The sequence below is a fragment of the Plasmodium vivax genome, chromosome 14 (assembly GCF_000002415.2).
Source record: "Plasmodium vivax chromosome 14, whole genome shotgun sequence".
NCBI lineage: Eukaryota > Apicomplexa > Aconoidasida > Haemosporida > Plasmodiidae > Plasmodium > Plasmodium vivax.
The window spans coordinates 928,787-944,849 of NC_009919.1; the positions used below are offsets into that span (position 1 = coordinate 928,787).

The following is a 16,063-nucleotide window of genomic DNA, read 5'->3' on the forward strand; positions in this document are numbered from 1 at the left end:
TACTTTTCTGTTGCGCATAAGCAAAAAAAAAAAAAAAAAAATACAACTGTGTAAAAATTGTCTATAAAATAATCAACGCCAAAATGTGAAAAAAACATTCCTGGTATGTAATTACATTAAATATTGGGTGGGCAATTTTTTAAAATAATAACCATGGAGGGGAAGAAGTAGAAGCCGTTCTTCACCATTGTCGGTGCGTTAATATAGCTCTTTCTTCTTCACATCAGCAGAATGGCGTGTCTGCTTTATTTAAACCGGTGATGTACCCCCCATAGTGACCCACGCTAAAAATGAGAAAAAAAAAACATGCACACAAGTTACACATGCGCACACACGTATATAAAGGCAAAAGGGCCAACACTTTTCTAAAAAGAAAAACAAGCAAATATTGCAAAATAAGCAACTGAGATAACTCCAACATCAGTGAATTTGCGCGAGCCGCATTTTTGTTTTTGTTTCGTTCGCTGCGTTATCAACGCACAGAGTGGACGTAATTTTCTGTGCCGTTTCACCGCCCCACCGGTGAGGACTTGTTCTCTGACAAGGTGTGCTACAACTAGGTCAAAGCACCGCGTGCCTTCGGTTTATCCCCCCATCCGATCTTTTACGCGCTAGTTTGTAAAACGTTAAAGTACCCACACGGGTTTGAAGCAGCTTCTGTGCATTCATAACAAACTGACACATTGTAGAGTCCCCCCACATACAGAGGTGACCATTTTGACATCTTCCAATCGTGTCTGCTCTCACTGCACCACCTTTGCATTGCCGCATTTCCGCCTTACCGCATTACCACTTTACCGCTTCACAATTCGCCCACGTTCGTTTTCACACCGGAATTTTTTTCTCCTGCGGGAAAGGCGTTCCCTTAAAGGAGTCCACTAAGACAGCGCTGCTCCGTTTGAGCTGCTGCCTCCTCCCCTAAACCTGTCACCCAAAGTAAAGCAAAATGGATGCGCCGAACCCCGACGGAGAGAAGAACCTGCTGATATACGACAAGTCCAGCAAGGTGGGGTGCATCTACTTCATAGGCATCAGCAGCAACTTCTATCGGGGCAAAGTGATTCTAAAAAAAAACTGCATCAGCGACAGAATAGTGAGATACACGAATTTAAGCGAAAATTTGTTGTTAATCAAAAATGGGAATTATAATTTTAAACAAACGGCCATATTAATTAAAGGAATAACCATCTTTCTGCACAGGCAGTTGGAGGTGTTACTAACCGATTTCTACGCCATGTATAAGAAGTGCCTATTCAGCACCCTGAATGAATGTAGGCTCCAAAACGGTATGATAAAAAAGGGAAGGACGAGAAGAAGACACAGGGCGAAGAGAAATGTACTCTCTTTGCAAGATGGGGAGCCAACCTATGGCAACAACTATAATGGAGATCACGATGACGGCACTTTTCGAAGGAAAAAGAGTAACTACCTAAACAAAAACAAAAATATAGCAGATATAAACGACCTTATGCTGAAAGAAAGCAACGAACTGTATGAGAATGACTACCACTTTGAAAATGAACACATCCCAAATGATGAAAATGTAATATATCAAGATATGCTAACTAACACCTCGTCCTTCGATTGCTCCAAACTTAATAACTTGTATACAATTAACAATGCGGGGGGGAATGTGAACACAAAGGAGAGTAGCAGAGATGCAAACATGAAGAGTAACTTAAACAGCTCGGCCTTCTTAAAATATAATATGCTAGATGTTAAGAGGCACACAAATGCAGAGAGAAATAACTCCTCCAATGATAGTTTACTTGTGAGTAAAAATCTGAGCAAAAAGAACTTCTCCTTCAGTGTTATGAACAGTAGTCTCCTATTCAGTGGTACTATCCCTCATGGGAAGGTGTCTAACAATTTGGGTGGCACCCACCTTGGGGGAGGTAACATCCTTCGTAAGGACAACACCAAGGGAGGGGGAAACCACCCGCGGGAAGACGAAAAGAAGAACAAACGGATTTTTGCGCAAATCGATAAGGACACCATTTTACGGGATAACATCTGGGAGGAGGCCAAAATGAATAAAAGGCAAAAATCAGATAGTCAATTTAGTACCCATTTGAAAAGAGGGAGTTACGTTTTTTTTCTCCTATACAATGATGTGAAAAATGGTCCAAGTGATAATTCAATATCCTCCTCTTTCCATTCGTATGAACAGGCAAAAAATTTCATCAACTTTGACGCAAGGAGGGATGTGTACAACCTATTCGGAAATGAGCTCATACAGAATGAAAAAATTAACATGCAGCCAAACAACTTTAAGTTGCTTCAGACCAAGTCAACAGCGTCCTCCATAAACGAAAGGAAAAACAAACACAAGAACCACCTAAGCTTTGAGCAGTTACGGGCAAACTTTAATGACGAATATTTTTTGAAAACTCAGCTGCACCATAACCAGGAAGGGAAAAGACACTCGAATGGTTCTTTCGGTGACAGCTACGATCAAATGGGGTACAACTTCGACCAAGAGGGTTACAATTTCGACCAAGAGGGTCACAACTTCGACCAAGTGGGTTACAACTTTAACAGGATGAGGGGCTCCCCCAGGAAAAACTGCGAACAGAGAAAATCGCAACCAAACGGAGAACATAAAAGCAAAAGTGGGAAAGACTGCACAGATGTATACACCTTCAGTGACACTTTTAGAGACTCCCTCAGTGTGCCATCGAGCAAACTAGTGAGTAGGAGATCCTTCACCTCTTCAGAGTATAAGCATAACGAAGAATTAATAAAACTGAAAAATTATTTGCACAAAATAAGTGCAAACTGTTCCAACGTCATAGAATTCGATCGCCTATTTCCTGTGAAAAAAATGTCCGACAAGAGCATCTCCATCATATTTTACAACTTGCTCGTGCTGGCCTCAAATGCGGAAGTGGACCTCACTCAGAATTTTCCTGACAGTAAAATTCTCATACAGGTATGTTGAGCGGGCGCCAATTATAAAAAAAAAAAAAAAAAAAAAGGAGAGTTCCTTTGTTAATCGGCAAATGGAACGCACGAAAGGGCCCATAGATAATGAGAACAAACGGGTGACATGTTAAATGAATACAGAAAGTTGCAACATACGAAAATACACACGTAGAAAATTAATTACACGCAAAGGGGACCTCTTATGCGCATTGAAGTGACAATCTGGTGGTGATGGGGGGACGACCCTCTTGGACGTCATCGGCATATGCGCCCATGACAGCAACTGTGAATGCACAAACGGGTGTAATAACCGATGCGGCCACTTTTGATGACGCCTAACTAACTATGGTGTGCTTTATTCGGCTTAAAACGGCACGGATTTTTCTCCTCAGGAAAAAGTTCATCACCTAAGGGGGAAGAAAGGGGGGGAAAAAGAGAGAGATATATGTATTCGCACAGTTGGCATGCTCACGCCTGCACATGCGTCCGCTGGTGCGCATCGAATTTTTCGGCCACCAAGCGTGATTACATTTTTAACAACAAAAACGGGTTCTACAAACGTTCCGTTGACGTTGCTAATCATTTCCTCGACAGCGTAGGAGCAGTTCCGTTCATGCAGGTTACATTTCTGACTTAAAATTTCGTAAAATTTTGGATTCATGGTAACCGAAAATGATTTTTTTTTTTTTTTTAACTCCGTGGGAATGTTGACATAGTAGCTTAGCTCGCTTAAAAACACATGCCGAAACTTGTCCTCAATTTCGGGGAGAGATGACAAAACATGGTTGTGCAAATTCCGCCCGTCATTCTTGCTCACTTCCTGGTCATTAAAGTAGTATATTATTTTGTTAAACGTGTCCTTCGATATTCTGTACATGATGTTTTTATTTACGAATTTTAATATGAAGGAGACGTACATTCCTTGGCTTGCCTCGTCCCCAAACAGGGTGACATTTTTCCCCTTTAGCTGTTTTAAGCAGTCGGTGAACGGGGGGAGGGCCGCGGCCTGCAAGGGGGCGCACAGACAGAGATGCAGGTGTGTGTGTGTGTGTGTGTATATATATGTGTGTATATATACACATATGCATATGTACATATGTACACCCACTTCGGGTGCACACTGTGGCATATCCAAACTGGGTCGTCCCCACTAGCACGTAGCAAAAAGGAACGAAGAAAATGTCCACTGAAAAGTTTCACAAAAAAAGGAAAACACATTCATATACAGCAGATGCATCTTGAAAGTACCTCTTCCGGAGGGGCAACCGAAGTTTGGAGGTCTGGGAATATACCGCCAATTTCATCCCTTAAAAAAAAGGTCACCTTCAAATTGTACAACTTAATTGCGGACGCTATAAGCTCGGGGGCGTACCGCCTTGACTGGTGATCTTTCAATATATTATAAAAGAGAAATTTCATCAGGCCTTCATCATTTTTGTATATAGCATGTTTGACTCCCCTCTCTGTGGTTATGCTTAAGGCCATCCCGAATTGGGAACCGTGGCTACTACAAGATAAGAAGTTGCATTTGTTTTTGATGTCGAACGGTCCTTGCTCCACCAACCATTGGATAATTAAATTCATAAAATCTGCCAAAGTGTACATCTCCTTTTCATATCGTTGCAAATTCATCACATTGGAAATGATGTTAAAATTTACCGTTTTTGTGCTATACTGGAATTTGCCATTTTTCAACTTTTTCTTTTTATATATATATGTGTACGCCGAGGGAATGGCTATCTGATCGAATGCATTTGTAATACTACCGTCATGGAAAAAATGGACGACCTTTTTGTGTAAGAAGCTCAGGCACTCCACAGTTCCGTAGTGATAGGCTCCATCCTTATGGGTTGCCTTTATCACATTTTTTTGCCTCTGCAGAAAGGACGACTCCTTTGGGGAGAGCACAACTGGGGGTTCCTCAGCTAGCGGTTCAGCAGTTAGCGGTTCAGCAGTTAGCGGTTCAGCAGTTAGCGGTTCAGCAGTTAGCGGTGCAGCAGTTAGCGGTTCATCTGTTAGCGGTTCAACAGTTGTGACTTCGTCTTGTGTGGGTTCACTGTTTGGGGGTTCCACATCTGTGGGCTCATCGACTGGCGGTTCGAGATCTGTGTGTTCAACGGATGGCTGTTCAATACCTGCGGGTTCATCGGCTGGCTGTTCGAGACCTGCGGGTTCATCGGTTGGCGGTTCAAGATATGTGCTTTCCTCATCTATTCGTTCCTCGTCTGTACTTTCCACGTCTATGCTTTCCATTTCTGCACTTTCCACTTCTCTACTTCCCACTTCTCTACTTTCCACCCCTACCTGTTCTCCGCTCCTAGATCGCCCCGCCCCGTCGGAATACACACCCGCCGAGGGCTCCAGAACAAACTCTGACTCCCTCGCATGACCGCCCTTCCTCCTCTCACTTACTGCATTACAAACAGTTACCAGCCTCAACAAGACGGAATTTTTGCCCCTATTGTTGTAGTAATTGAGGGCGGCCTTAACAACGTAAGAGGGCTCCATCAGGTCAACATGGTACAACGCGGAGATGACTCTATTGAGGGAAGTTTCTTTAATCAAATTCCCTGTGACGTTATTATAAAAAAAGGTGTTCTGTTCACTCATGGCGAGGCAGTTGAAATTCGCCCGTCTGTTCTTCCCCCCTACGTTGCTGTACGTGACATTTTTGTCAAGTTGCGAATGGTAATTTTTGTATATAAAATAAATTACGTCCTTCAAGGATATTTCCTTCGATCTAAGAAGAGATATATTAAAGGATAAGTAAAAATAGGTTGATGCCCCCAATCCCACTTTAATTTTCATCATTTCGCCTTTGTGAGCACTTGTAATGTTAGGGGAGTACACCGGTGCGATTTTACTTAGCCTTTTCGAGCAAGCTATTAGAGTACTTCTATCTATTAAGTGTAAACTATTTCGAAGGACAACATCTAAGTGGATGTTGCTCGGTTTGAATGTGCTCCAGGAGAGCAGATCATTTGGGTTGTTCTGCATCTCAAAATGGTTTGGAATAATTCCCCTCAACACAGTACCCACAGGTTTGTGTAAATCTATCATTTGCTTTCCACTTACATGTCCCTGTGGTAAATCACTTCTTCCCCTTCTAACATGCAGATGAGTATAGTTGACGCACTTGCATTTATTTTTCACCCCCCAAAAGGCGTTATTCAGAAGAACGGCCAAATTTACATTCATATCTTTGATTACAAATTTGTCTATTTTTATGATGAACGAATTTATGAGAGGCACTTTCTGTTCATACAGGTCGAGATAATTTGACTTGTCTATTTTTACTGGCGTCAATTCGGCTCCGCCAATATTCCTATGCAGTTCTTTTCTCCTCATATAGAGTAAAAAATTGTCCGCATTTTTGAAGTCAATTTTGCTAAGGCTTTGTTTTATGTACAGTCTCATCAGATTGGTTACCCTGTTGGTGTCTATATCGTAAACCGTTTCGTTCACAGCGTAGAGATTTACGAATATGCTCGTGTATTGATCACCCTTGTGGTAATTATCATAGACGTACTGAGCCAAGAGCAAGTTGCTGAATTCATTGAAGTGTGTCCTCTCCATGCATCTCCTCACGACTGTTTCGAAAGTATCCCCATTATCTTCGCTGAGGGGGAAATTCTGCAATTCGTATAATTTAAATTCGTATGATAATCTCTCGTGCAGGCTAAAGTAGCCATAAAAAAGCAAAGCTTTTAGGAGAACCATCTTTCTAACGCTGTACCATTTGTTATATATTCTATCGTTTAATACTGCTCTACAGTCTGGTGTGGAAAAACCTTTTAAAATGGACATTAAATTTTTCACATGATCGTCTTTGTCTACCAAATAGGGTAGCTTCTCCTTGTTAAGTAGGTACATGTCAAATAGGTTCGGCCTATAAGCCTCATGTTCAATGGACAGCGTCTTCATGGCAGTCCCCACCACTCCATTTTTAAAATAGTAACATGCGTTAATGTAATTCTTCCTATTGTGTGCATCTAAAGAGGAATAATCCACTTCGTGTTCGAAATTTTTTCCGAACGGTATTTTGTAAACATTTTCCTTATCACTTTTTTTCCCTTTCCGGAACTTCTTACTCGTTTTGCTGGAGCTTTCCCCAAAGTCGTGTTTGGAGATGCTTGAAAAGTAGGGTTTCCTCCGTTGGGCGGTCCTGCCCTCGCTGCTACCATCGCTGCTGCCATCGCTGCTGCTATCGCTAGTACTATCGCTACTACCATCGCTACTACCCCCGCTGTGTTCTCTCCCACGTGCGGACGAACCTATACGCTTCACCCCCACCGGCAATTGGTAAAAAGAAACGCCTTCTTCCTTCTCGTCCCCAGATGAAGGTTCCCCCTTGAACATGTCAAACGAGTGGGACTCCTTCGGCGAGTGCGTTTCGACTTCTTTTTCCTTATTCGATGCATGCGTGTAACGAAAAAAACAGGAGTCCAAACCGTTGCGCTGTTCTTCGGTTTTCATTTTGGACGAGTTGTTGCTCACACCGGGTACATTTCTCCCTTCCGCTTTGGTAAAAAGAGAATGCAAACTGTCTTCCTCCTCGTAATTAATAAACTGGAATTTGTCGTCAAACCATTTGTAGACACTTTTTTCGGACAGCCTTCTCTCCAACTCTTGCACGCTAACTTTCAAGTAGGATCTAAATTTAAATATACTTAGTCGTTTCCTTAAAAACGGGTTAAACGATTTGATCCACAGCAACACCATGGGGTTTCTTTTGATGAGACTGAGGATGTATTTATCTACTGGATAGGTTAACTTCCTTTCTACATTTTGCAAGACAAAATTTTTTTTTGTAAATATAGTAGCCAAACTCAATCCCAAGGAAAAAGCGTCACTTTTTAAATTATACGTGATGGTATTAAAGTACGATTTTAATTTTTCCGGAGCTGCGTAAATTGCGCTTCCTTTGAAATTTCCATAGCCTCCCTCTTCCACAGTGTCGTTAAATGTCCTTAGAAGGACCTTCACATGTTTATCATCCTCTTCGTTTTCCTGAATTAGAAAGTTATCTGCCTTGATGTTCCCATGGACTAGGCCTATGGCGTGCAAATAGAACACTCTAGACGTTACGTTAAGAAAAAAATCATACTTAACGTTGTAATCGTCTTCCACCATGGTGTAATTACTCATGGCAAATTGAACTGCATCCTTTCCGTTTACCATTCTACATTTGAACGCATAGTGATGTACGCTTCTGCTCACATCTTTTAAGACTCTACTGAAAATGGTCCTATTTATGTCATTTTCATTTTTTCTTATCACCCCTGTGGGGATGTCCCAATTCATCGTTTCCAAGGCGCACTCGGAGAGTAGCGCAAGTAGTTTGTCACTTATAAAGTTCAAGTGAGCCACACTGAACGTATCGCCGCTGTAAAAATATTTAACATTTTTGTAATTCCTACAAGGGCTACTGTACGAATTTAGCAAATAGTGGATGATCATCAGATAGGACTTAAGTTCATCCTCAAAGTTTTCACTACCTTTGTCATTAAAGAAGAACTTTATGGCCGAAAAATGAGGGTAAAAATCCGCACTCATGGTTACCCCCTTTGCGTCACTAGACAGAATGGCCAATTGCTTATCACTTCCAAATTTAAACTTATTCAAAACTTTGAAATAATTTTTTCGCACCATATTGTAATATAACTCTTTGTAGTGTGTGGATCTAAGCACGCACAGAATGTTATCCCCAGATAGCCAGTCCAGAATGAACCTACTTTGTTCCTCCTCTTGAAGCAACCCCACAATGATTCTACTTGGGTGTCTTTCTAGTACGTCTCCGTATTTTGGAAAATCTCCACTCCCTTCATAAATCTTGTCTTTTAAATTTTCATCGACGTTTTCTGCTACCTGTATGTTATCACTGTCGGTGGAATCCCCAGAGGAACTGCCTTCCAACGGTTTGCTGCCTTCCGCTGAAGACGAAAATCGATGGTGTGCACGAGAAGAATCCTCATTAGAATCGTCACTTGAGTTCCGCTCCAAGGAGGACTGATCAGAATCTTCCCTATCGTAATGGTCACTGTTGAGGAACTCATCCGATAGGAGGGTCTTGTCATGAAATATTTTATACAGAAAAGGGATGAGCGAGCCATATTTGTGATCTTCAAATAGTTTGCTCTTATCTTCCGTTTTTTTATCAAAAGGGTCCTCCACATTTTGCTGGGGTGCCCTTTCCTCCATTTGAACCTCCATTTTTTTTCCAAAGAATTCTTCTATCTTTTTGTCTAAATTTTCTTCCGATTTTTTTTCAAAATATTCATCCGATTTTTTTTCAAAATAGTCCTCCCCATTTTTGTCGTACATTTTCTCATTTGGTTCACCCGGCTTCTGGTCGAAATATTCATTCGACTTTCTTTCGAAGTAGTCCTCAAAGTCTTCGCCATATTTTCTGTCAAAGGTCCTTTGGGGGGATGGCGGGGCAGGTTGCGCCGGAAGGGGGTGCAGCGTTGTGGGGGGGTACTGTGCTGTAGGGGACTGCTGTGCTGTAGGGGACTGATGTGCTGGAAAGGGCTGCTGTGCCGGAAAGGGCTGCAGCGTTGTAGGGGGAGGTTGTGCCGGAAAGGGCTGCTGTGCTGTAGGGGGATACTGTGCTGTAGGGGAATACTGTGCCGTAGGGGGCTGCTGCGCTGGTGTGGAGGCATATCCAGGTATGCCCCCTTGCCCCGCCGCTACATTGGGGCCCCCCTCCACAGAGGCGTACATGGGCCCTGGCTGAAAATTTTCGGGGTACATGGTTGGAGCGGGGGGTATTGGCTGATCGGTGGATGGCCCCTTAGAGTACTTATTCGGTTCCTCCATTGAGAGAAACGCTCTAGTGGCTGGGTCTTCCCCCGGCGGGAGGCTTTCCTTCGATGTGTACATGGCCATCATTCTCTGAATGTCCTCGTTGGATGGTTTTTTCCCGGGCGCATTCATATCATCCGGTGTGAAACTATAAAATATGGAATTCCTATGGGTGTACTTACCCTGTTGCAACATCTTCGATTTTTGGCGCTTATCAAAAGTTTTATGAGAACTGTCGCTGGAGGACTCATTTTCCTCATCACCGTAAATGATATTTTTTACTTTCTTCATGTATCCAAAGACACTGCCAAGATAGGAGCTACCGGCGTCACTGCTTGCTGCCTCATTAGGACCTTTTCTGGCCTTTGCATCTTTTACGTTAGCATTTTTATATGGCACGTCATTTCCTCTTTTTCCTGCCTGGGCATTCATGTTAAAGTCCATATCGTTAGGACCTTGTCTATTACCAGGAGGGTAAGGAGGGGCATGTGAAGGGTTATATGCATTTCTCTCCTCCCCCCCTTCTCTTCTAGGACCTCTACCACCCATATTGTTCGGATTCGTGTCAGCGCCGTATGGGAAATTGCCTTGGTTGCTTCCGTCTTCCATTCCGTTGTTGCTATAATATCCTGGCACGTTTCCATAGCCCCCCCGTCCAACGTTTTCACTACGAAGAGTGGTCTTTAGCTCAAAAAAGGAGAAGTTATTATCGTTACGAATGCTCTTTGAGGGGTCCCCCTGGGTTAATTCATCGTAGGGCACGTCGTTTTCCGCCTCCCTCTTCCCATCCCCCACGTGCGCATAACTACTTTGCGCCTTCTCGAAGAAACTATAATATTGGGGGGAGTAAAAATTGACCCCGTATAAGCCATTATCAAAATTGTCATACTGTTTGGACAGATAAAAAGAGGGGTAAAAGAATTTGTAATTATGATCATCGATGAAGTAGGTAGATAACCAGGTGTAAATAAAATCATATTTTATTATGCCCTTATTTTGGAGCTCCAAATGAACAGAATCATGTTTGTTTAAGAAGAAGTACTTATCATGTTCGTTTGCGAATGCGTTAGTGTCCATCATAATTTCTGTCTCAAAGTTGCTACTTAACAGGTTGATATCTTTGGAGTGTTTAGCATCGTAGGTGAATATGCCATTGTTGCTGGTTTCAAAAATGATCACTTCGGGGGTTTCCTTCGATTCGATTATGTTGTCTCGTATCAAATTGTACACGATGAATCGGTCTTCCACCTTTTTAACTGCATAGGGGGGGTTGGGGGGAAAAAAACATTTTGTCTCCTCGAAAGTGGGCTTACGTGTGTGCATGCGCTGATGTGTGCGCTCATACAGTTGCACACACGCGGTTGGTTCTCATCGGGCGGTGCGAAGAGTTGAGTTTTTTATCATAGGGGAGTCATTCAACGGGTGGATATACCCCACGTTGTGCGCACTCTCTCAAAAAGAAGAAAAAAAACGCTTTAAAAAATTCTCCAACGCAATGACGATGTGCTATCTACGTAAGGGATAACCCCCCACGCGGTACATTTCGAAGCATCACCAATATGCCCCGTTTTGAAGCCGCACTTACGGTCTTTCTCAAGGCTACACACTATCTTATGACTATTTTTGACTCTCCTGTGGGAGACATATTTCATTTTGTCGAAGGGATTTAAACTGTTCAGCAGATCCTCCTCTAGGTTGAAAGCATCCGCAGCATCTGAATGGCCACCCTTTGCATCTACACTGCTCATAAAATCGGGATCCACAAAACTGTAATTCATCTGCTGGAGGTATTTCCTCTTGGCACTCTTAAAAATATCCAAGTTGTAAAAAAGATTGTCATGCGTTATGTTTACCCTTTTTTTCAGGGCCTTTCTTAATGCTTCAAACCGCTTGAGTTCCTCTGCGGTAAATGAAAAGCTTCCATAGGATGTTTCCATTATGGGATTACACCTCAGGGTTATATTATAATAATTTCTTTGCAAAAGTTTCATGGAGGCATTGAACCACTTTTCCGTTTGGTTGACATTCTCGCTTAGGGAATTTTTTACCAGGGCAAAGGTCGTGACGTAAATTACTTTGTCTTTGTAAAATTGGAACTTCGCCTCGTACAGCTCTTTGAGGTTGCGCTCACCATCATGATTGTCATTATCATTACCATTACCATTACCATCACCATCATCGTCGTAGAACGATTTGACGTAGATCAACTTCAACTTCCCCTTCACGTAGGAAAACCTTTTAATATCATCAATGGAGGTGTGTACTATCGGTATTCTTTTATTTTCCACCGCTTCGTCTTCCTTTTTCTGGTCATCTTGGGGGCTATCTTTGTCCTGTTTTTTTCCAATTGCCTCCGCCAGCGCATTTGAAAAGAAGTTGGTGATGGTTGCGTTCAGCTGGCTTATGCTGCTTATTCTGTTGGCGCTGCTGCCGATAAGGATGCTGCTCCCAAGAGCACCACTGCTACTGCTGGCGGCAGTGCTGCTCGTGTTATCCCCCGCAGCGTTTGTAAAAGGTGCGTTCACGTTTTCTCCTCCCTGACCACCGCCGCCACTCGTGTCTCCCGTGTGTTCATCGCCGTTGTTAAAATCCTCATTCTGAAAACCCCTTGTTTTTAACGAATATATAAAAAAGGAAAAATCACGGGGTTCCCTTTTTACATACTTATTCAAAACGGAAAGGACTACATTAAAGATAAAAATTTTCTTCATAAAAGAAGTAAATTTCATTATGGGGAAGTAAGCGCAATTGACACTAAACCACACCTTCCTACGATCGTGTAGCAATTTTTTTTTTTCTTTTTTTCGCTTCTAAATAGGTGTCACCCTCATTGCGCTAATCATGGGGGCGCGCCAGCGGAAACACAAATGTTGTTAAAAAGTGTGTACACATATGTACATACACAAATTTCCCACATATTTTCACATTTGCATAAATCTAAGCAGAAAGGGTGTACTTTCTGCGGTATGCATACCATTACGATGCAGCAAAAATGAAATGACTGCTCGTTGATAAATCTTTTACTTTTAACTACAACGTTTGTATTTTTTTTTTTTTTTTTTTTTTTTTTTTTATTATTCTCCACTTGTAATTAACCCAACCAACGTTTTAATGATGCACACGGAAGAACAAAAAATGTATTCCATTTTAAAGAAGAAAAAAAAAAAAGATTGTATCTGTCCGCTAATTCGTGTAGATGGAAATACTTACACATATCGTAATGAGGTCTACATTTGTGTGATTTTACTTTATTTTATTTTTTTATTTTTATGTGCACAGAATTGCACTCTCCATTGTTTACTTTTTATAGGAGAGGGATTCCATTCCATTGTATTTTTTTTTTTTTTTCCAAACGAGTGACACATTTTTGTTTTCCTCTTAACCCTTTTCTCGCTTATACGTATTGAAGCAAGATGTTACAATTTTGAAGTAAAAAATGTACCGCAAATTGTTACTCCTTCCTATACATACACTGTGGCGTAACTGCATCCTTTAACAGGGGCTGCGATGCGAGAAAAAAGGAAGTCATTTTTTTATAAAGTATCCAAATTGGAAAGAAAATAACACAACCGTGAGGGTTCCAAACACATGGACGATAATGGCTTCACTGTCCATCTACAGTGTATCCAACATTTTGCAAAAATGATAAAATGTCAGAAGAACATGAAGCGTTTTGCGCACTTTCGCATTTGCTTGGGAGCACGTTACACATTCATTTATATGCCCACTTTTGACGCATGAAGAACAGACGACTTACACCACGCAATGTTAATGGGGAAAAACATAACGTCAATTTATTACCCCTTTATATTCTACAATGTCGTTGGAAAAATACACATTAGAAGTGTCCACTTTGCGCATACAGTGTGCACAAGTACGTGCTACGTAAGAAGCAGCAAAAGTTAGCTCATCCGTTTTGCTCTGCAACAAAAAGGGACTTGCTAACCGGAGGTGTTTGCTCTCGAGCTTTCTAAACATTACAGCCGTGGTCATGCCAGCATATTTATTCGCAAGGCCACCAATTTACCTTTCACCTTTTTTTCACCTTTTTTACACACTCCCTCATTTAGCAAATACTGTTTTGTAAAATTTTATGAAGACGAGGGGGGAAAAAAAATGGCTAAATTAGACCGTTTCGAAAAGAGCTTCTCATTTAATTGTACGTTGAAGGCCTTTCATAAAGAACAAACGAAAAAAAAAAAAAAAACTTTAACACAACTGATTAACAATGAATATGCTTGGGGGCGTACGAAACCGTGGTGGAGATGACCATTTCAACTTTTTACACGCGTGTCCCGTTGATGTCTCGAAATGGCTACCCCCTTAAGCTTAGTGGAAAAATAAAATTCATCCCACTAGGTGCGTCATGACCCACTCTTTTGTTCTTTTACAATATTGTTCCCTTTCTAGAATCGTTCTTCACACGTTCAAAAGAGTCAATGGGATGTTGCTTTGCCCTATGTGTAAATCGCACGTCATGTTTTCCTTGCAGGGGTGCGCGATTTGAAGCGAAGTTAAATGATACACCTACGTATGTGCATATGTTTACATATATGCCGTGCGAATGTGAACATATATGGGGCTACTTTCCTGCTGCCTCTGTAAAATCCCTTTTCGGCCCCTTTAAATGTGTTAGCAAAGCGCTTAATCATGGAAGTGTGAAAAAAAGAAATTGGGGGAGAAACGAAAAAAGGGGATAGAGCGAAAAATGAGCAAAAATATATCCTACGACTTGACAATGCAGAAGAGTTAACGATTTGTTTTTTTTGCGCATTGTTGCATGTCACGTTTTGCAAAATGTTTTTTTTCTGCTTGCGTTTTGTTCCTTTCACATTTTTTTACTTTTTTTTTTTTTTTTTTTTTTTTTTTCTTTTTCGGATATTCGCAATTTAAAATTTTCATTTTTCTTCCTTCCGATTGTGCATACATTCCCTTTTACTTCTGTGTCGATTTGCGTACTTAACTCATTTTGCATATAATCATTTTTTTTTTTTTTTTACCATGCTGATGTAGCCATTCTATGAAGCAATTCTTCGATTTCGCCATTTAATCATTAGTTCAATTGCTGCATACTGTACAACAAATTATGCATTCAAATGCATTCATCTTTTTCCCCCCGCCTTGACGAGAAGAAACATTCTCCTCATTGTTTCCTTTTGTGATGTTATTATTTCTGTTTTGTTCTCCACGTGTATACGCAATTGCTATGTATATGCAATGAATACGTCGAACGTGTATATGTACAACGAAATTTTTTAAAATTCATTTGATATGTTTAAGAATATGAAGCAAAAGGAAACGCCCATTTTTTGAAACGCGTTTGACCTTTATTCAAATTTCCCCAGGATATTTTTTTACGTACACGACGCTAAGTATGCCATAAGAAAAGCAGTCCACGATATGCACATGTACATATGCACATCAGCACAGGCATCCGCTGGGGTATACTTACGAACGTACAAAGATACACCTGTGTGCACCTTACTCGCGAGTGTGCTGATTCTGCCCTTTTGACGTACATTTGATTTTTTTCTTAATCGAAAGGGAGCCAGTACACCTTACTGGGAGTAGCAAGATGGGAAAAGGAAGCAACGCTTGCGTACGTTTTGAAAAAGGCATATAAAAAGAAAAGAAAAAGAAAAGAAAAAAAGGAAAAAAAAGGAAAAAAAAACCTGCGCAGCGGTACACACCATTTCGCACCTACTACGCGCGTGTAACACGTTTGTGTAAACATATCTACCCACCTGCTTACATAAATGCACATACCTTTCCACGCATGCACCCCGTAATTTGTGAACAGAAAAGGAACCAAGCAAGGGAGAGGAAGAATGTGGAAGTGAAAGCGGGAAAGTCTCAGCTGAAAGCGAACAAAGAGGCTCTAAACGTGATTTGCAAAGTAAGTCGGCGGAGCAAAGGGCGCACCGCACCTTCCTGTCTACGTATCATTACGGGTTGCCTAAGCGAAAACCTCATTTCGCACCCGCACAGGGCGAAAGTACCAATTTTGCTAACTGAAGAGACCCACGTACGTATGCAAATACATTTAGTGCTCAAAAAAATACGTGGCCTTTTCACCAAATGTGTGCTCCTCCCCTCAGGTGTGTTACACTGTATTTATGCAGACACAGAGCATTGCACAGCTAGCTGAACATGCCCGGAATAAGCACAACAAGGATGTGAAGGAGTGCTTTCCTGATAAATTTTAAAATTCGTAATGGGCATAGATTGTACCCCTTTCGAGTGCACATTTGGCTAGTTGAGCAATTCACCACTTTCCATTCCTACGTTGTTCCTTTATTTATTGTATTTCCTTTTTTTTTACGTAACTTATTTT

The 16,063-nt window shown here is 41.4% G+C and overlaps 3 protein-coding genes across 3 annotated transcripts, besides 8 other annotated features; 2 read left to right on the plus strand and 1 right to left on the minus strand.

Moving 5' to 3' along the window:
- The first annotated feature begins 149 nt into the window (after positions 1–149).
- Positions 150–197: a microsatellite.
- Positions 198–292: 95 nt separating this feature from the next.
- PVX_122860 (hypothetical protein, conserved) lies at positions 293–3,520 on the plus strand. The gene has a single exon (XM_001617085.1). The coding sequence runs from the start codon at positions 947–949 to the stop codon at positions 2,939–2,941; it is 1,995 nt and encodes a 664-aa protein (XP_001617135.1). The 5' UTR covers positions 293–946; the 3' UTR covers positions 2,942–3,520.
- Positions 1,454–1,545: a microsatellite.
- Positions 2,274–2,389: a microsatellite.
- Positions 2,619–2,641: a microsatellite.
- Positions 3,167–3,265: a microsatellite.
- Positions 3,261–12,440, minus strand: PVX_122865 (hypothetical protein, conserved; the record flags this gene model as incomplete). The annotated part of the gene is made up of 5 exons (XM_001617086.1): positions 3,261–3,332; positions 3,455–3,931; positions 4,174–9,346; positions 9,647–10,985; positions 11,333–12,440. The coding sequence occupies 5 exons, from the start codon at positions 12,438–12,440 to the stop codon at positions 3,261–3,263; spliced, it is 8,169 nt and encodes a 2,722-aa protein (XP_001617136.1).
- Positions 3,872–3,907: a microsatellite.
- Positions 8,643–8,686: a microsatellite.
- Positions 9,012–9,041: a microsatellite.
- A 2,195-nt stretch (positions 12,441–14,635) lies between the features above and the next one.
- PVX_122870 (hypothetical protein, conserved) lies at positions 14,636–15,935 on the plus strand (the record flags this gene model as incomplete). Its single annotated transcript, XM_001617087.1, has 3 exons — positions 14,636–15,328; positions 15,530–15,625; positions 15,828–15,935. The coding sequence occupies exons 1-3, from the start codon at positions 15,305–15,307 to the stop codon at positions 15,933–15,935; spliced, it is 228 nt and encodes a 75-aa protein (XP_001617137.1). The 5' UTR covers positions 14,636–15,304.
- Positions 15,936–16,063: the final 128 nt, after the last annotated feature.